General features: G+C 41.4%; 1 protein-coding gene across 3 annotated transcripts in view; it reads left to right on the top strand.

Moving 5' to 3' along the window:
* The window catches only part of CWC27 (CWC27 spliceosome associated cyclophilin), a 216,239-nt gene that overhangs the window by 90,646 nt on the left and 105,069 nt on the right, over nt 1-20,524 (top strand). Inside the window, exon 11 of one of the 3 annotated variants that reach the window (XM_059725137.1) lies at nt 3,556-3,727. The exons of the other annotated variants lie outside the window; for them this stretch is intronic. Coding sequence (XP_059581120.1) covers nt 3,556-3,712 — 157 coding nt within the window. The 3' untranslated portion in view covers nt 3,713-3,727. Of the gene's footprint in view, nt 1-3,555; nt 3,728-20,524 lie in introns of those variants that run through there. 3 annotated transcript variants of the gene reach the window in all.

The raw sequence follows: 20,524 nt of genomic DNA, 5'->3' as shown, positions 1-20,524 counted from the left end.
GTTATCAGGAAAAGATGCATTTTAATGAAAACTTGCTATGTATGTTGGAAGCATCTTTCATATGCCCCCCAAGAAAGTGAAAGGGTGCTTTTTTTTCCCCTGCATGAATTGAGACCAAAACCATAACATCATTACTCCACTGGAAACTCCTAAGGGACAAGTGTGGTCAGAAAAAGGCTGCTAATGCTGTCTGAAGGGAATGAGTCTGAGTGAGCAACGCTTTGAGACAGTTGGATTCAGTGTTCTGTACCCAAACTTTTGTGCAGATTTCCAGACCTTGTTATGAACCTGATTTATACAGCCAACACTGAACATTTTATTCTCTGAATATTTTTCTGGTTTTTAAAAAAAAAAATCTAGACAAAATCATGTTATTTTACTGTTTTGTGAAATAATGATTTAAAAACTATGATGAGCTGTTTCTGTATACAAAAACAGTCATTTAGTGATGCTTTTGATTCCTACAAACACTTAAGTTTGTTTATGAAGTATAAGAAATTTTATAGATAACCTTATCACATATAACAGCAAAGAAGTCTATTTTTATGCTAACATAGCTAGTAAAGAATTAAAAATTTGCAAAAATATTTGTTATTTCTTATCTTTTAAACCAGCACATCATTTGAAGTATGTCATAAAACTTTCATAGTGTGTTCATGCACTGTTAAGGTATTGGTACATTCTATTGATTTGTGATACTTTAATGATTGTTTTGAGTAATGTGAAAGTTTTAAGTGCTTCTCAGAACCACACAGGTCCAGTAGTTCATTAACTATTTTTGTTAGTTTTGTAACTTTACCCAAGTCAGCATTTTCTGTTTTATATCTTGAAAATTTGTCTCATATAAGTATCTCTTTGGAATTTTTGGAGTCTAATAAAAATTGAGATAGAAAATAACATTGTATTTTAAGCAATGCATGCACAATTTTATTTTAATGCATAGAAATGGTAAATTATGGTGTTGTATTTAATATTGATAATACTATATTTTAATATACTGTAATGCTCCTGATATAGTTACAGTTTCCAAATTTTGGAGTGAAGACAACACTAGTCAAATCAACCCCAGTGGAAGTCCTTTATCTAGAAATATTCTTGAATAAGCATCTAATGTTAACATTAAGCAAAAGTTTCACAAAAGAAAAGTGCAAACTCAAAATATGTATATAGCAAAATATGCTCAATCCAGCCCATATGCACTTTCACAACTTGGACCACTTATTTAATAGTTATTACTTAACCCTTATACTTTTTCCAAAATTTGTCTACCCCAGACAGCTGCTATTGCTGTTTATATGATGGAGAGAGTACTTAATTATCTCCCCAGTATTGTACCACATAGGAACAATAGGCTTGCTGCCTGTGGCTCAAGCCCAAGGTAAAGAATAGTCCTGGTGTGTCCTGGGTGTAATATTCAGAATATATTCACTAGTCTCAGAATTTTTTTGGCTTTGTGTTTTCTTTTTCTGTTCCCAAGAACAGCCAATGTAACAACCTGTAGAGCAGGCTAGGCAGCCTCTTGCAAAATCTCTTATTGCCTTCTCAAGAAAAAAAGTGGTAAAGGAATCCAGAAGCAGTACCTGGCCTGCACAAAACTTGCCAGAGTTGCTCCTAACTTTGCTTCCTATATGGCAACACAATGTGCTGCATTCAGTTTAAGTTTCAGCATGAAAGGTAATCAGCAGAGGAATTTTTACAGTTCTTTTTCGCCATATGTTTAGCTCTAATATTTTTCTGATGCATATTTAAACTATAACATAGCTAATTCACATAGCTAACTTTTTAGAAATATGGATGTTTCCTTAGAAAGAAACTTTATAAAGAATAACATTGAATCTTCCGTTTTTGATTTTCATTATGAAAACAGTGGGTATACAATAGCACTGTTTGGTGAAAAACCTATGCATTTTCATGTACCGTTTCTTAAAGAGTACTTCTAATAGAATATACACTACTATTTTAAATAATCTTAGGTTAATAATATCAATCCATAAGTTACTGATGATTTAATTGTCCTAAACTACTACCTACATTCTTGGATGGTTTTTCTCATTGATGTCAAAATGACTACTGTATACCATCCATAAGGTGGCCAGCCACATGATAGTTATTTGCAATACAACACTGTCTCAGAGCTTCTCAACCTTTTTTTACCCAAGGCACTTGTTAGACTCAAGGCCAGCTCCTAGTTTTCATTCATCTCATACAAAAAAGTAGAGCAATTCTTTTGTTACAAAGAAATGAGAAAAATGATAGCAGATGGTCTGAATCTTGTGAATCATGTTTTCACACCTAACAGTGCTAACATTGTGTGGCACTCTGCAGCACCCTTGGACGTATTCCTGATGCATGGGTAAGGAGGTCTCTAAAAGAGGTTGTGAGCAAGATGAGGACTTGGCCCCAAGTGATATTGAGCCAAGCATTTTACATGAGACCTGGACTACCTGTTAGTGGGTCAAAATGAATCAACATTCAGTTTTTCATAAATTCATCCTGAAGTTTTAAAGGTGACCAGAAGTCACATTATATTCATAATGTTCATTTTTACTATCTTTTCAAATTTGTAAATGATGTTTGTAAATTGGCATTTTTATTTCAACTATCCTGATCCTAATTCTACCATAAGCTCTGAATAGGTAAATCTGGCAGCTATCTTGCTCTGTTTTCTGCCTGTTGATGGCCAACCTGTGTGTTCTCTCCTTTTTGACCTCAGCTTCCTCAAGGTGTTTCCTTGCATATGGTGGGATGTGCACCTGTTCTATGGTGGGATAGAATCATTGTATTAGTAGTAGGGACCTCAAGGATCAACTAGTCTAACCCCCTGCATGAATGCAGAATGCATTATTTCTCTACTGTCACAGGTAAATGCCTCTCCAATATCTTCTTTGAAATCCTCTAACGAAAGGAGATTCTACAACTTCTCTGGGCACCTTGTTCCACTATGCTGCTGTTCTTGGAGGAAGAGAGGTTTTTTTCATATATTTAATCTAAATCTGCAATTTTAAACACAGTATTTATGTTATGCCCTCTGCAACAATTGAGAGCAGTTGTTCTCTCTCTTCTTTATGGCAGCTGTTTAAATATTTGAAAATTACTGTCATTTCCTTCCTCTGCCCCGCACCTTCATCTCCTTTTCTCCAAACTAAACATACCTAGATCTCTCAACCCAGTCTTTCCTTGTACAACTTTCATTCCAGCCTCTTGATCAACTTAGTCACTTACCTCTGGATCCTCTCCAGTTCTCCACATCCTTCTTAAATTGTGGAGTTCAGAACTGCATACAGTAGTGAAGCGGAGGTCTAAACAATGCCAATTAGAGTGATACTCTCAGCTTGGTTTTACATACAATGCCCCTTTTAACACACCCCCAAATTGCATTTTTTTGGCAACCGCATCACATTTCTGATTTATAATCCACCCTGTGGTTCACCAGTCTCCTTCTCAGCAATGCTATTGCCTAGCAGATTATCTACTATTTTGTATTTGTGCATTTGTTTTTTTTTTCTGAGGTATAGTATCTTGGATTTGATTGTTGAATTTCATTCTACTCTTTAGGGACTACTTCTGCAATCTGTCAGAAAAAATCCCTCAGTGGCTTAATGACAAAGATGCAGCTGTTGATAAAATCTATACACTTTGTACCAGAGTGTCCAAATTGTGTTCCTGGTTTACAAGACTCATCGTCTTAATTAACATGTCTGTATTGAATTAAACATTAATAAAAATATGTTTTGAATTCTAAACCTATCCTCTGAGTGTTTGCAATCCCTCCTGGTTTTTTGACATCTGCAAATTTGATCAGGAAGTTTTCTATTCCTGAGTCCAAATCACCAATAAAAACATCAAACAGCACTGGACCCAGAATAGACCCCTGTGAAACCCCACTTGAAACCTCCTTGCATTCTGACATTGATCTATTGATAGTTGCTCTCTGTTTGCGGTTATTTAGCCAATTATATACATCTAGTAGTAATTTTATATAGCTCACATGTTTCTTGTTTACTTAAGAGTACAGATGGGGCTGTATCAAGTCTTACTAAAGTCCAACTATCTTATGTTTACTGCATTCTCCTCACTCACCAATTTATTTATTTTTTTGTAATCTGCAGCCCTGCTCCTCTTCTGTCTGTGTTAAATTTGTTAGCTATTTGGACATAGTTTGTTCTTGTGCAGACTGCATCTTCCCTTTAATAGATCATCTTCAGTACTGACCAGCAGATTCGTGGTTTGCTTGGTATCTCTTTTCTGTCTGTTCCCAAAACCATCTACTGTCTTTAACTTCCCTTGCCAGTTGCATCTTATATTTGCCTTTGTTTTCCTGATTTGTGCCCTTGCAAGTTTTTGTTATACCTTGGTATGCTTCCTTAGTGACTCACCCTTCTGTCCATTGACTGTAGGTTGCTCTTTTGATTTTTTTATTTGTATCTTATGGTTCTTATCTTTTTACCATATCGGAATAGCTTGATGTTGAGCCTTTATTACTACGACTTTTAGAAATTGCACCCCTCTTGGACCCCTTTTTCCTTCAAACTGTCTCCACATGAGACCTTACTTTAATATTTCTCTGAGTTTGTTGACACCTGCCAATACCCTTATTTTACTATTCCTGTGCCTTCTCCTTCTTTGGAACATGAACTGATCATATCATAATCACTTCCTTCCAAGTTTTCCATAACCTTTACATTTCCAACTGATTCTTTCTCATTGGTCAGAAAATTCTTCTTCGTTGGTGCAGGATCAGAATTTGGTCGTAGCATCCCAGATAGAGCCACTGTTTGAGCCTGTGGTGAATAGCTTGTTGTTCCAACCTTTCCATGACAAATGACATTGTTGGTAGTAATTATATCAGCAAGAAGGGTGGGTGAAAGCCAAGCCTTTATGCAGATCTGTCCCGGTACTGTCTTCTGTCCAGATAAAATGACTCCAAGGACCTGCTCAAAGGTGATTTTCAAATTATACCTGAATCAAGAGATTACCTTGTCAGTATACTTCCCAAAGCTCCATTCTTCCTGGAATGAGACTTTATTATATTTGCTTGATGGTAAGAGAGCACTAGCTTAGTATCTGCGTAGGACCAAGCCTTTCTAACAGTGTTTATGGCTGTCTCTATAGTTGAAAGATCTAAAGCTCCAGTGATTTGCCCAAAAACCAACTGACTATTGATATGCCTGAAATTGTGCTATGACACCATCATAGTGGAGTTGCTGTCTGTGATACGGACCTGTTTCACCATAGCCCAAGCCACTTGCATAGCCTCCTTTATACAGCATCTTCATAAGTTTCACTTACGAGGCAATCCCCTAGAGCTTGCTACATACCAAACACTGTCATTCAAGAAGCCATGGTGTACATGCTGTGTTTACTTGAGGCCGTCTTCCAGTTATAGCTTGCCTCAGGGCACTAAGACCCGTTCAAAGGTGCATATATTTAGGAACTTACCCACAGTGTGTCTTTGTATGTGGACAATCATTAATAGGAGCAAGAAGTTACTTAGCAGTAACTTGAGTTCTTTAGGATTTGCTGCCTACAAACACATTTGTATCTAGCCCTCATTTCCTACTTTCTCAGAGTTATAGGTGCTATAACACTTTGCAGGTGAGAAGGACTGAGGAATAAGTGCGTACTGCCCGTTATCCGCTTAGTGGGGAGGCACAAGGAAGGATAGGACTATGGTATGGTCTATGAGAACTGCTGTGGCAAAAAGTCTCCATTCAAAAACCTGGGGCTTTAGCATGCCTATAGTGAGGATATACAGGTGGATAAAACTTCTCAAGAAATCCAGTTACTTACTACTAAGCAATTTATTTCCTGAATATTAATAGGGACCTGACTGATACTGAATAGTATTGCCAAACAGTTGAAAGAAAAAGGAGACAGAAAAAGAGGATTCGTTTTTATATTTGTAGCTAACAGTAAGTCTTGCTCAAGATAATCAAGGTGATCCTTGATGAGGAAAACAGAATATTTCTTTTTCTTGAGCTAAGCCACATGAAATCAACATTAAGCACCTACAGAAAGAATGCATGAAAGTAGCTGGACAGCAACCAGCATAGTGAAAGGTTCATTATCAAGAGAAAATACACATTTTTGGAGGAGAAAAAGCCAGCAAAATAGCTTATGGGCAACTGAAAACCAAGAGCATATGGAGATAATCCATACAGAGGGAAAAGGTTGATTTATGCAGCTGTGGGACATAAACACTTCAGCAAAGCATCTTCTTTGTGAATATATAGTTCAGTGTTTCTTAAGTCTTTTGAATTAACAGTATCTTCTGCAAATAGTTTTTATTTATACTACAATATATTTTGTGCGTGTTATGGTAAAAATTTAGTTGGCAGGTCTAATCATGGTTTGATGGTAATTCAGTCATTTTATACACCCCAAAACCTAGTCGGTTTTTGTCATTTAGTGAAGGGTTGCATTAAATATGCTGTGAAGAAGAGACCATTTTAGAAAAGTCAACTCCAAGAATTTGACTACTAAGATTTGTGTTAAGGTATAACTATAGCTCTTCTAAGTATTAGCAGGTGTTACTTGTTAGAGTGAGCTAATGTAGAGGAGAATATATTTTCAGTGACTATTAATCACCTATACTGAAATTTCAATACCAGAATTATAAGGAAAGTTTCTACATGTGTCTTTGCATTAAGTCATTCAGATTTTGTTAGCTAGAGCTTGGCCTGGTATATTGTGAAATTTCCCCCAGTATAAATGCCAGCAATAAAACTCATAATTTATCTTTCTTTTGTGTTTTGTTCCAGATTCTATACTTTTTAAAAACAAAGTTATACTACAGTTCATAACCAATTTTGATTTCTAAGATTAGCTATAGCTTAACAAATGAGGCACTTTTGCTGTGAGCCATTTAAAAATATTTACTGATTATACAAATGGAATGACTATTCATTGTAGTTTTTTTGTAGTTTCAGTATACCTTGATTTTTATCAATTTTTCCTCTTCTAAGCAATTTGAAAATATAAACCTAGGTTAGCCTTATATGACTAACACAATCTTTACTTATCCCTGCATAATTATACAAGCAGTCTAATAGAAGGGAGTATTTTTAGTGATGGACTGTAAATCTTATAGGGTAGAGGTGGCCAACCTGCAATGCACGTGTCAAAAGTGGCCTTGGTAGTTTCTGTGTGGGGCACACAGCAGATCAGGGAGGGAATAGGCAGTACAGCTGTAGATAGGGCAGGGAGCACAGGGATCGAAGCAGAAATCAGAGCAGTATATCATTCAGGTAGCACAGGCCTGGGAGCAGAAAGCAAAGCAGACAGAAGAGGGGGGTCAGAATTGCACTTGGGGAGGGTATGGGGCTCATTTGTGGTATGCCTACCAAAAAGGTTGGATCCTGCCATAATAGGGCATTTTTTTAGGGATCATTAATGTGTAGTGTTATTCTACTATACCCAGAGTACTTAGCTTAAGAATGCTTAATGCTTTCTTTGTTTTACTGCTTTTGTCTTGAAATAGTAATTATAGTAAATTATCAAATGTTTGTGGTCTTTGTATTCAGCATTTTGTAACTTCCATTTGTTGGATTCCATGTACCCCCACCCCCCCTCTGCATTTTTGAATTCGCAAAACAGTACTGTAAATTCTAGGACAGAGAGAACCTTAAAAAGTTCCCATTTTTTTTATTTAGATAATGACTCATAATATATTCAGAACTTTTTAGCTTAAAAATTAAGATGGAAATTTCCCTTGCATCTTGTAGTAATTCTAGGTTTTGGTCAATTCAGAAATATGATACATGCCAAAAAGTGTTCTTTCATAGATCTTGAGAGACCAGAACAAAAAAAAATTTGAGGAGCTGAATATCTGTAAGTTATATGACATCTAAGTAGTATTGCAAAAAAGTAGCCGTTAGATATTTGAACGTGTAAAAGCAAGACGGTGAAGGAGCTGTTAAAAATGATGAAGGGGCTGTAACAACATATACTGGTTGAAATTAAATAAGAGTAAATTTAACCTGAGTATCAACATTTTCCTAACAGATATATTTGCATTTTGTAATCTTCCAAGGACAATGGTGGGATTGCTGTTGTTTGGAGCATTTTAAAACTTGACTGATAAAACACTACTAAGTGTTCTACACAAATCTGTAGACCGAGAAAACAGATAGATTAGATACTTTTATTTCGATATTTTCCTCCCGTTACTGTTTACTGTCTGGTTTGTTCAGATCAGGTCACCCATATCTGAATGAACAAACCTGAAACAGTGGTGAGCAAAACTCTCATGTTTAAACATATAGGATTACTTACACTTAATCTTAAGGCATAAAAAACATGATGAAAAGTGCAGTATATAAACCTAACAGAACAGAGGCAGAAAAATTTTAAGATAATTCTGCCACCTTACCTCCTATGTGTTCTGCTTATCACATTAGTACAACAATTTAGTGCAGTCAACATGTGCAAAAAACCACTACAAAACTAGTATTTAGTCTGACTATAAAAGTAATTTAGTTTGTGGAAGTACAGTGCATCTCTATTAACAGACACAGTGATTAAAAAAAAAATCTGCTAGCAGATGGTGTCCAACAAAGGCTGCTATTGTTTCAGAAAGATGCTTCAAATGTTCTGGGCATTTGGCCCAGACATAGTCATTTTCCTCTAGTATGTGACCAGGCAATAACAAAAGAATGAAACTAGAAGTGTCAGTTCATATATAATATTTTATAACTTAATATATCTAGTAAGACAAATGCAATGATTAAACAAAGTTAAATTAAGAAATCTGAGGAGATAATTCTCATTTTTCATGTTTTCATGCCTCTACAGTTATTTGGCATTCTGCTGTCCAGGAAAAAATGAGCTTGGAAAGCTCAACTACCTGCTAGTACTGTTTAAATGCCCACAGATAACATAACTCATGCTGCCTGGTGCCTGAAAGTGATTGTTAGGGTAATCAGCAGGAACAATAAAAATCTGTTCAAACAGAAAATCTACAAATCCTAAGGATTTGGAGTGTCCCCATAGATTTTCCACCAATTTTGCTGTTTCAGCTTTTATTTTAAAGGTGAACTGTAAAGCAATAAAAAAATCCACCCGAGTTAATAAAAATATGTTTTGAATGTCTTCTCTCCTTTGCCTGCCTGCTTAATGAGTAACGTTCTTCCAGTTTCTCAAGCACATATGTTTTTACTTCTCTTAAAAACAAAACTAAGCTCTGCCCCTCCCCCTCTATGTTTATATGTGATCTAACACTTCCTGGTTAAAAGTGAGCTTCCCCCATTCATCTCAACATCATGTTAACTCTGAAGTAAGTATACTTACACTTTATATCCATAGATTTGTTTCATGTGTTATATGAGAAGACAAGTGATCACGGTTCCCTCTAAGGTGCGCATGTGCGTGGCCACGCACAACTAAAAGTGTGGCTGCGCACAGCCTTGAAAAGGCCAGGAGAGGCTGGGGCGGGAGCCTGGCGTGGGCTCCCCGGCTCCGGGGAAGTGCTCCGCTCCCCCGCATCAGGGCCAAGGAGTGGAGCACTTCCCCAGGGCCGGCGGAGCCCATGCCAGCCCCCTGCCCCAGCCTCCATCCCTGCCTTGCCTCACCTCGGGGAGAAGCCGCTGCCTGCCCCAGTGAGGCTCCACCAGCTCCGGGACACTGCTCTGCTCCCCAGCCCTGATGCCACATGCCTCCTTGCTCCCTGAGGTGATGTGTGGGAGCCAAGCAGTGTCTCGGGGCAGGCAGCGACTCCTCCCCGAGGTGAGGCAAGACAGGGATGGAGGCTGGGGCGGGGGGCTGGCACAGGTTCTGCTGGCTCCGGGGAAGTGCTCCACTCCTTGGCCCTGATGTGGGGGAGTGGAGCACTTCCCTGGAGCCGGGGAGCCCACACCAGGCTCCCGCCCCCGGCTCCCAGCCCCTGGCCCCCGGCTCCAGCCCCTGGCTCCCGGTTTCTGGTTCCAGCGTCCCGCCCCTGGCCCCAGTCTCCAGCCCCCAGCCTCAGCCCCCTTCAGTAAGTGTCCCACACCAGACCAAGGTGGCGCACTCACAGACCGAGGCGGCACGCTTACAGACTGCTTCTCCTTCAAGAGAATATTGCAAATGATGTTATCACCTTGAGTACTACTTTTGTATCCCCGTCCCTACCCTTTATCTAGTCTGACCTCTTTGGATTGTAGGCACTTTAGGGGTTGGCAACATTTTTGGGCAGAGTGCCAAAAGCAGCCACAAGCTTGACTTGTAAGATATTGGCATTCCAGGAGCGGACAGCAAGGGAGCCGTTACAGGCCTGATCATTGTTGTGACAGCATAGTCCCAGCCCCTTTCTCACCATCCGCCCCAAGGTGCACATGCCAAGCAAAACACTTTCACGTGCCACACCCTGGCATCAGTGTCGGGTTGCCTACCCCTGGGTTATACCATTTAACATTTGTATTCCAAATACCCAATTAAATCAATCAAGAACTTTAGGAAATATTGCAAAATTACTGCGCACATCAAAAATTGTGAGTTTAAGGTAGAATTAGGATATGGATATTTGAAATAAAAATGCCTATTTACAATATTCAGAATTATCACTTTTGAGAATTTTGAAAAGATAGTAAAACTGAATTTTATGACATAATGTAACTTCTGGTCACCTTAAACTTGGGGCTGAATTTATGGAAATTTTTAATTTTGATTCATTTGAATCACTAGTAATTTTTATTTTAAAATCTTTCAAGATGTTTTAGTGTGTTAGCCATATAAATGTATACAGACTGCTTGATGTGCATTTGACAATCAGCTACAAGGCTACAAAATCTTTGGAGGAGTACACATATTTTCTTCAATATACATTTTTTAATAGCACCCTTTTTTAATAACTTCCTGAAGAAACGTGTGATGAAATCAATTTATACCTCTGTAACATCAAGAATGCTGTTTCAACAGATACTTTTCAACCAGCTCTGTTCTTCAGGATAGCCTCCAAAGGGAAGCTCTGTTCCTTCCTCAGCATATATGGGAAGGAAAAGGGTCTCCCACCAGGGCAATTGCAGTGAGATGCCCAGAAATGTATCAACAAAGGACACATGCAGATACTTAAATACATACCAAAGCCTCATTCTAAGGGAATTAAGAACAATGTACTGGTGCTAATGCAGGTCAGGTCAGCTTTGCCTGCTACCATTGAATTACAGTAGATGGACCTAACCTGTGACGGTTATCACCGAGCACTGGGCAGTGCTTAAATAACCTGGCAACCTCTAAGCTGCCAATGGCTTTGTGCAGAAGAGTACCTTAGAGGGGGTTATTAGTCTTATCCTTGACAGAGGAAATGCTGCCAAAAAGTAGTGGAACTGAAGTCCACTCCATGGTAGGGTAGACTGGGCTCTTTGGGTGCTTATACACATGCTCCTTTATAGATTCATAGATTCTAGGTTCGGAAGGGACCTCAATAGATCATCGAGTCCAACCCCCTGCATAGGCAGGAAAGAGTGCTGGGTCTAGATGACACCAGCTAGATGCCTATCTAACCTCCTCTTGAAGACCCCCAGGGTAGGGGAGAGCACCACCTCCCTTGGGAGCCCATTCCAGATCTTGGCCACTCTAACTGTGAAGAAGTTCTTCCTAATGTCTAGTCTAAATCTGCTCTCTGCTAGCTTGTGGCCATTATTTCTTGTAACCCCCGGGGGCGCCTTGGTGAATAAAACCTCACTGATTCCCTTCTGTGCCCCCGTGATGAACTTATAGGCAGCCACAAGGTCGCCTCTTAACCTTCTCTTGCGGAGGCTGAAGAGGTCCAGGTGCCCTAGTCTCTCCTCATAGGGCTTGGCCTGCAAGCCCTTAACCATACGAGTGGCCCTTCTCTGGACCCTCTCCAGGTTATCCACATCCCTCTTGAAGTGCGGCGCCCAAAATTGAACACAGTATTCCAACTGTGGTCTGACCAGCGCCCAATAGAGGGGAAGTATCACCTCCTTGGATCTGTTCATTATGCATCTGCTGATGCACGATAAAGTGCCATTAGCTTTTCTGATGGCTTCATCACACTGCCGACTCATGGTCATCTTGGAGTCCGCTAGGACTCCAAGATCCCTTTCTGCTTCCGTTCCACCAAGCAGGTCATTTCCTAGGCAGTAGGTATGCTGGACATTTTTCCTCCCTAGGTGCAGCACTTTGCATTTCTCCTTGTTGAATTTCATTCTGTTGTTTTCTGCCCATTTGTCCAACCTGTCCAGGTCTGCTTGTAGTTGTTCCCTGCCCTCCGGCGTGTCTACTTCTCCCCACATTTTTGTGTCGTCCACAAACTTGGACAGAGTACACCTCACTCCCTCGTCCAAGTCGCTGATAAAGACATTGAAGAGTATCGGTCCTAGGACCGAGCCCTGCGGGACTCCACTGCCCACACCCTTCCAGGTCGATACCGACCCATCCACTACGACTCTCTGGGTGTGACCCTGTAGCCAATTCGCCACCCACCGGACCGTGTAGTCATCCAAGTCACAGCCTCTTAACTTGTTCACCAGTATGTTGTGGGATACCATATCGAAGGCCTTCCTGAAGTCTAAGTATGTGACATCAACCCCTACTCCTGTGTCCAGGCGTTTTGTAACCTGGTCATAAAAAGAGACTAGATTAGTCAGGCATGATCTACCTGCTACAAACCCGTGCTGGTTTCCCCTCAGCATAATTTTTCCTGCTGGGCTCTCACAAATGTGAGCCTTGATAATTTTTTCAAATTATCATGTCATAATTAGAATTAGTTTAATAGAGTCTGCCCTGCATTCTAATTAGAATGCTGCAGTATAATATGTATTAAGCCCCCGTGCATTTAAAAATGGCTGTGGGGCACTTTAACTAAACTTCATTGAATGAGGTTCAGATAAAATGTACTGTGGTCATTTTTAAATGCTCGGGGGCTTAATACACATGATGCTGTGGTGTTTTAATTTAATTCCTGCCCAGGAACTGCTCTATTTAAAAAGACCCTCCCCCCCCACCTCTGAGCATGTGTATAGGCAGAGTCTAACCTTGGTCGGCATTCAGTCTAGGAGTGGAGTCCCAGCAGACAAACAAATGGATGATCTTTTTCACTCTGGCTTCTCCTGTGCCCAAGCTGGTTCCGAGCATATTGGCTAGTGGTGCACTGATAAAGATTTTCTTGGCCGATACTGATAGCCGATTATTCATCAGGTATATTGGCCAATATTGATCCAATAACTGATTTAAAGGAGCACACCCAGGTAGCATGGAGAGCAGCTCCCTGCAGGTAAGCCTATGGAGAGAAGGAGCATGGGGGTGCAGATTGAGGCCCCCATGGTAGGGGAGGGCATCAGGCTGAGGCTGGGGCTGGGCCTGGGGGTGCTGCCCAGGCAGGGAAGTGAATGGGAGCCTGGGGCCAGGGTGGGGAGCAGGACAGAGCCACAGGCAGCTCATCCAGGGGATCAGCATCTCAGTGTTTAAAAATGGCAGCAGGGACACTTGAACTAAAGCTCATCAAATAAGTTTTAGTTCAGTTGCCGCTGCTGCCACCATTTTTAAATGTAGGGGCACTTTTTAGGAACAGAGTTGAGTGGGGCGAAGGTAGAGGCAGGCTACCAGCTGTGGGCTCAGGGCTTTCCGCTCTGCTGCCATTGCCCTGGGACCTGCATGCTGACTGCACATTCCCTGCCCACCTGGCAGCAGGAAGCACAACTTGCCACTGCTACTACTGCCAGATGGGCAAGGGATGCGTGACCAGCGTGCAGCTCCCAAGGCAAAGGCAGCAGGGCAGAGAGCCCTGAGCCCACAGAGGGCAGTCCAACTCTGTCCTGCACACAAATGGCCCCCCATGTTTCTCATAGGGGGATGCACACAGCAGGGCTAACCCACCCTACCCTCCCACCCCTATGCCCACTGGACAAGCTGCCTGTGGCTCCATCCTGCTCCTGCCCTGGGTTCCATTCACTGCCCTGGCTGGGCAGCGCCTCTAGCCCCTTTCCCATTCCATCCCTCACCATGGGGACCTCAGTCTTCCCTCTCCATGCCCCTTCCTACTCCCATGTCCTTTCGCCTCCACAGACTTACCTGCAAGGTGCTGCTCTCCAAGCTTCCAGGCTACATTCCTGGCCACGTGCATGCTGCAGCTGCACACGTGCACACGGCATCCGGGGACATTATAATTACTGGTAACATTATCGGCTACACTGGCCGAAAAAAGCTGATAGCTTATAATATTAATTTTCCTTTTATTGGTGCCGATCCGATATGGCACCGCTATATTGGTGCACCTCTAGTATTGGCACCTGTCTTTCCTTTGGCTAAAACCAACAAGGCTCAGAGGGGGACACTGGTGTGTGGGCAGTTCAGTGTCTCCATATATTGCCCAGGCTTTTGCACCCTGGAAACGTCATTCCAACTTTGTTTTTATCTTTCAAGCAAGAATTACGTTCAGTAAGCTAATGTCTCACTTGGCATAATTCTATTGTCTTGCAAGACAGACAGATGCTAAGGCTAGCATAGTATATCAGCCCCCAAGAAGAGTGTTATTCTTGAACTTACTATTGTTTTTATTTTTAGCTTATTCAGCAAGGTGTCACTTGCTACGATAGCTGGACTTCTGGTTTTCACAATCTTATTTTCTTAAGAAATCATTTTTTCTTGTTAATCTTGACCAGGAACAAAAGCTTCTTCCCTATGTTGTCACTCCTGTGCATAGTTTTGTTTATAAAAGTTAATCCTATTGCAGGAAAAGGAATTTAGATTTACCAGTGCAGATCACTGCAGTGTTGTCTTGCTTGATTGACATTTAAGAATTGAGTTTTATTTGTTTATTTGTAGATTGCAACTTCTGTAGTTACTTAAATTGTTCTGCATTAGAAAAAAAATAGGACTGGTGGACACTAATTCAGGGGTGTCAAACACATGACCCAAGTCCTGTATCTAATTATTTGTGGGTTAGGAAATTTTGTATGGCTAGTTGTAGGTATGGCCTGCTGTAGTCCCAGTGAACATGGCCCTTGTCAGCAGGAGTGTGTGCAATAGCTGCATGACATAGCCCTTACTTGCCCTGCGGCTGGTTGGCTTGGCACTGCTTGTGCACTGTGGCCACTTGCCTCACCATGGCCACCAGTGGTGTCACAATGGTAGCTGCCACCACTGCAGTGGTTTCTGTCACTTTAATCTCAGTTCTGAGAATAAATGTACATGAATATGTAAAGCAGCAAAAACATGTAAAGAATAATGCATGCAAGTGTGGGCAGCACATGATTTAAATCAAGATTAGCCAACCTGGAGCATGTGCGCCACAAGTGGCACAGGCAGCCTATGTGTGTGGTGCATCACAGATGGAGGAGGGGACAAGCAGTACAGAGGTAGATAGGGCAATCAGGAAGCAGAGACCAAATCAAGCTGGGGAAGGGGATCCAAATGGCATTTGGGCAAGGGGCAGGACTAACTTGCGGTACACCTGCCAAAAGGTTGACCTGCACTGATTTAAACAATAGCAAAACAATTATATTATTCCAAAAACTCTGACTTTTTTACTCAGATATACTACTTACACAAGTTAAAAATATGACTTGCATAACTAAATGTTTAGACTTTGCAAATCAGTCTCTTTTGGTTCTACATTTTATTTTTGCACACTTTGATAACAGCATTAATCAAATTAATGTTTCCAGTGGCACTGATATGAAAACTATTCTTATGATGTTGGGTGTAAAAATATTCTGTAAGCCAGTTTAAATATCACATTGAGTCATATGAATAGTATATTTAATAGTAAATTACCCTATTAAAAATACGTAAAGTAACATTTAGAGTCTGACTAAAACCTAAAAGAGCAAGAAAATTCAAAGTTTGAGATGAATTTTTATTTACGTGTGATTTCATGAGTTGTGACTCTCAAGAATTTGTAAACATACTTTGGACCAGAACCACAGAAGAACTTGGGCACCTCCAACTCTGAGCACATACAGAAGTGCAGCTTCTGGGTCTAACTCATGGTGATTCATAGAAGTCGCCATGAGTTAGACCGATCCTTCTGATCCAACAGACATTAGCTGTTGGATCAGGAGGGTATGGAGGATCTAGCTGATCCAAGGAAAGAGGCTGCATCTTCCCTTGCTTTCCCTTAAGTCTCTTCCCCTGGCTCTGCCCCTACTCTCAGAGCTGCATTGTTGTCTGTGGATAGGAGAACGGAGGAGGCAAAGGAGGGAGGTTTTCTGGAGTTTTCTCAGCCCTGCTAGAGTTGGGGGGGTATATTGGAGGCCCCCCTGCAAGGTGAAGGGCTCCAATCCACTTGCCCCCCCACTCCAGTGGGGCTGAGAACCTGAGAACCAACCTCCCTCCTCTGCCTTCTCCGCCTCACATCCAGAGACAGCAGCTCCGCCAGGCTGCTTTTGCAGCCAGAGCAGACAGAAATTAATGAAGTCACTCTGCTTAGGAGCAGCTTCATTTGAACCCTCATACAATGAGGGTTAATTTGTCATGCACTCAGAGGGCTCTGCATCCGTGTTCTTCTGCTTGGGCATAGCTTTAAAGTGATTTCAAGGGGCTGATCAGATGGCAAATGTCATTTCTGTCTGTGCCCTATATGCCACAAGGTGTTCCTTTTTTTGTCTGGTTTGTGCCATAGTCTGGAACTAGGAACCTCAGACGATTGATCCAGAAACTCATAGGCAGATTTGAGAGCTGTCTAAATCTAGTTAATAGAAAATGTTAAGCACAGAATCAATCTGCAGCCCCGCCTCTGGCCCCTGATTTATTTATGCATTTTACATTGAACAGGAATGAAATATAAAACAAAAATAATTCTAAGAAAGGGACCACCTCTTGGCTGTCTGCCCTAGCCATTGGGTATAAAGTATGGCTTTCTTTTGTACCATTCTTTTGCTGGTCCTATGACTCTTCCATTTTCTTCGTTTGCAGCTGAGCAATAACAGAAGATGTAGAGGTTGTCTGCACCAACCCTAGCCTGTAACATGCTAGTTAGGGCATTTTCCCAGAAAGTAGGAATCGTGGATTCGAACCTTCTCAGCCTGAGGAGGGCATTTAACTCAGGTGTTCCCTTTCCCTAGAGAGTGTTTTAAACATTAGCCTAAAAGCAGAACTGTAAATCTCCCCTGCCCTGTCCCATTTACTGCGTTTTTGAATTAAAGTACCTGTGGCTGTTGGGTTTTGTGCTGACTTTGAAGCAGTTGGTACATATAAGATGTGCTCTGAGCATACCTGCTGGCTTGGGTACCTCAGGGTTTTGGCACCACTACACTATGTAGTTTCTGGATCCTAATAGGAATTATCCAGGCAGTAGGTATCTACCTACTCTGGAGCAGTTCTGAGACTGCAAAAAATAGAACTGCGGGTGTTTAGGAATCTTTTAAATTCTAAAAGGGAAGTGGCTAGTGCAGGGGTTTCAAGAGATCTGGCCTGCAGCCTGGATCTGGCCCACAGCACCCTATTTTCCAGCCTTCAGTGTTGTCTATGGGTTAGACTGCCCCTGAGAGCTATACACAACAAATGCTGGCTTCATTACTGTTGGGTATGCAGTAGCTGGAACCTGCCTTGTGCAGGCTGCACACAACACAAGGACTGGAACTGTGATACACATAGTACACAGGGCCATACTGGGGTGTGCGCTGCACAAGGTGTGTGGGGCTGGTCCAGGGTGTGCACTGTATGTGGTGCCTATGCCAGACTAGCCTGCGCATTGGAACTAAGTTGGTTACACAGACTGGACCCATGTGCCATATCCAGCATGCAGGGCCGGTGTGGCTGCAGGTGCCACATGCAACATGTACCCCAGACATGCACTGTGCACTTCCTGCCACGCCAGGCTGGGGCTGGTGCATACTACTTGTGGTGTGCAGAGCTGGTCTGGGGTACACACTGGGAGGGGGAAGCCATGTAGACCTCCCCCTCCCAGCACCACCGCCCGGCCCAAGCACAGTCCCAGCCCACAGCAGCAGCCTGCCCTCACCCCGCACACAGATCGGGAGCACACGCTCCCCGTGCCTCTTCTGGGTGTGTGCACAGCAACGAAAGCCACCTCCCCCACACCCCCCAAATGAGCTGCTCACGGCTCTGCTCTGCCCCCGCCCCACTCCCTCCCTCCCTCACCACAGGGGCCTCGATCTGCCCCTTCCCCACCCCTCTTCCCTCCTTCCACCCCTTCCCCCCCCCCACCCCGAGACTTACCAGCTGGACGCTACTTTCCAAACTGGTGGGCTGGCCACATGCACGCTGCGGCTACGTATGCACATGGCATTTATTGGCAATATTATGGGCCGCATCAGCCAAAAAGCACCAATTACCAATAATGTCTATATTTCCTTTTATCTGTACTGATACTATATGGACTGATGTATCAGAGCACCTCTAGTAACTTTACTAACTTATAAAGGTAACCACGTGCACATGGGTTTGCAAGTTTGGAGCTTTGGGAGTTATATTTCTGTGTCTTTAAGAAGCATCATTAATGTTCTTGCAGTGATTTAACATTTCATTTTGGGATTTAGATACAATAAAGTAAACAGATTTTAAATAATGTAAAGTTAAACCTGTGTAAAAGTTGCTTCAGCCCTAAGGGCTATAGTCATAAGAGTTATACGCTATTAGTTAGTCTTGGCAATACCATTCATTGTCTATATACCAGTTAGTAAATCATCAGAACTGAAAAATCAAAAATGAGTCTCGGTGTTGATTTGTGCAATGCTGTATGTTTTATAGTTGAAACAGATGATCAGTTTTCACATCATAGAGAAGTAGGACTGGAAGGGACCTTTATAAGTCATCTAGTCCAACCCAAATGAAGCATCAGGCATTGGTTCTACTGGGTATCGACATAACTACTACACTATGGAACCACCACTGATGTTCAATAAATTGGTACTTTTCTGACTAGAAAAGTACTCTCAGTTATATTGAGACAATTATATTCAGCCTAATTAAATGAAAGGACTTTTAAGGTAGGCTGGCAATAAGGAAATCTGGGACACTCATCCAGGACTCTGCTCCTCCACCTCCCCTGTCCTCTTACAAGTCAGCAGGAGTGGGGCAGCACGCAAGGCCCACCTGGAAGCACTCTGCACCACTCCAACTCCTAGCCAAACTGCACCTCACACCCCTGCATTTCTTGGACACCCATTATAATTCTCAACAGCCAGCTGGGACAAGCCTCTGAAATCCAGGACAATCCCAGCTAAACCAGGACATATGGTCACCTATCTTAAGGTAATTGTGATTGAAGTCCAATTTAAGGCCATATGCAACAATAAATATATCTTTCCCATTTAGTTTGAGCTGTTTTAGGATTCACATTATCTAAATTGAAAACCACTTTTATTGGGTATAAATGGTTCCCAGTGTTTTTTTTCTGGTTCACAACTAGCCCTGGTGTAATTGGGAGAGGGAGATTGCTGGGAGAAAGAGATTACAGAGTTATTTACTCTCACAAAAAAAAAAAGAGAAACTCACTTGCTTTTGGGATTGGACCAGTTTCATAGCAAATTTATCTAAGGCTCAACTTATAATTCTCACTAATTATAACTTTGGTTTATTGTGAAACACATACTAATTTTATATTGGTAGTGTTGAAGTGCTGCTGTAGCCATGATGGTTCAGGAAATATGCAAGAGACAAGGATTTCTGTGGATGATATCTTTTATTGGACCAAGTACATGGTTGGGATAGACTTGGACAAGCTTTCTGAATGCAAGGCATTCTTCTACAGGTCTTCTCCAGACCTCCTTCAAACTTTCTTCTTCAGGAGAAGACCTTAAACAGAATGCCTTGCTTTTGAAAGTTTGTCTGAGTCCAAAAGACAGAAGAAAGAGACTCAAGAAACTTAGTAAGCACATTGAAGGATATGCTTGATTACAATATGTGAAACTAGAGAAATGCTCTTTTTCAGTGCAGTTATGTCCATAAAGTTCAATGTGTAATTACAGTCAATTTTGCAGTTGCTTTGTATGCTGTATACCCATTGACTTCTGCGAGAAATCATAAAAGCATATGGATGAAACACGCCCCTTTGCTTGATACTCAGAAATGCTGATTTGGGACTTGATTATGTTTAGAAATACACAATCATACCTATTTATCTTCTACCTTATTTTTGATATAGTGCATATATGGTTCTATATTTTCAAGTGACAGACCTAACAATAATTTTGTTTTTAAATGTAGAAAAAGTTGCACTCATTGAGAGTTTTATGTTTTTAAAATTAGGTCTTTTCAGTTACGAAAGAGAGGCTGATATTTTTCAGAAAGTATGAAAATGATCACCTTTTTCTCCATGTGGATACAGAAAATGGCAGATCAAAATCTGCCCCTAAACTTTTAACAGTAATAGTTACAACAAAAATAATATTAAAAAACTTTTATCCAAGAAACAATCGGGAAAAATGCATATGTGGTTCTCTAGATGTGGATCTCTTCAGTGTGGAAAATATTAATTCTTGAATTGAAGATATTTATGCCAACATGGTCACAAATTCACAATAGCAAATATCAGTTTCTCATTATTTGGAAAGCATTAATAATGCCTTCACTTCACCATATAAATTATTTGAAGTCAAATTTATCAGGGATTAGGGTCAGC

The sequence above is a fragment of the Alligator mississippiensis genome, chromosome 3 (assembly GCF_030867095.1).
Source record: "Alligator mississippiensis isolate rAllMis1 chromosome 3, rAllMis1, whole genome shotgun sequence".
Taxonomy (NCBI): Eukaryota; Metazoa; Chordata; order Crocodylia; family Alligatoridae; genus Alligator; species Alligator mississippiensis.
The sequence above is the reverse complement of the archived record's forward strand: the minus strand, read 5'-3'. Positions and strand labels throughout refer to the sequence as shown.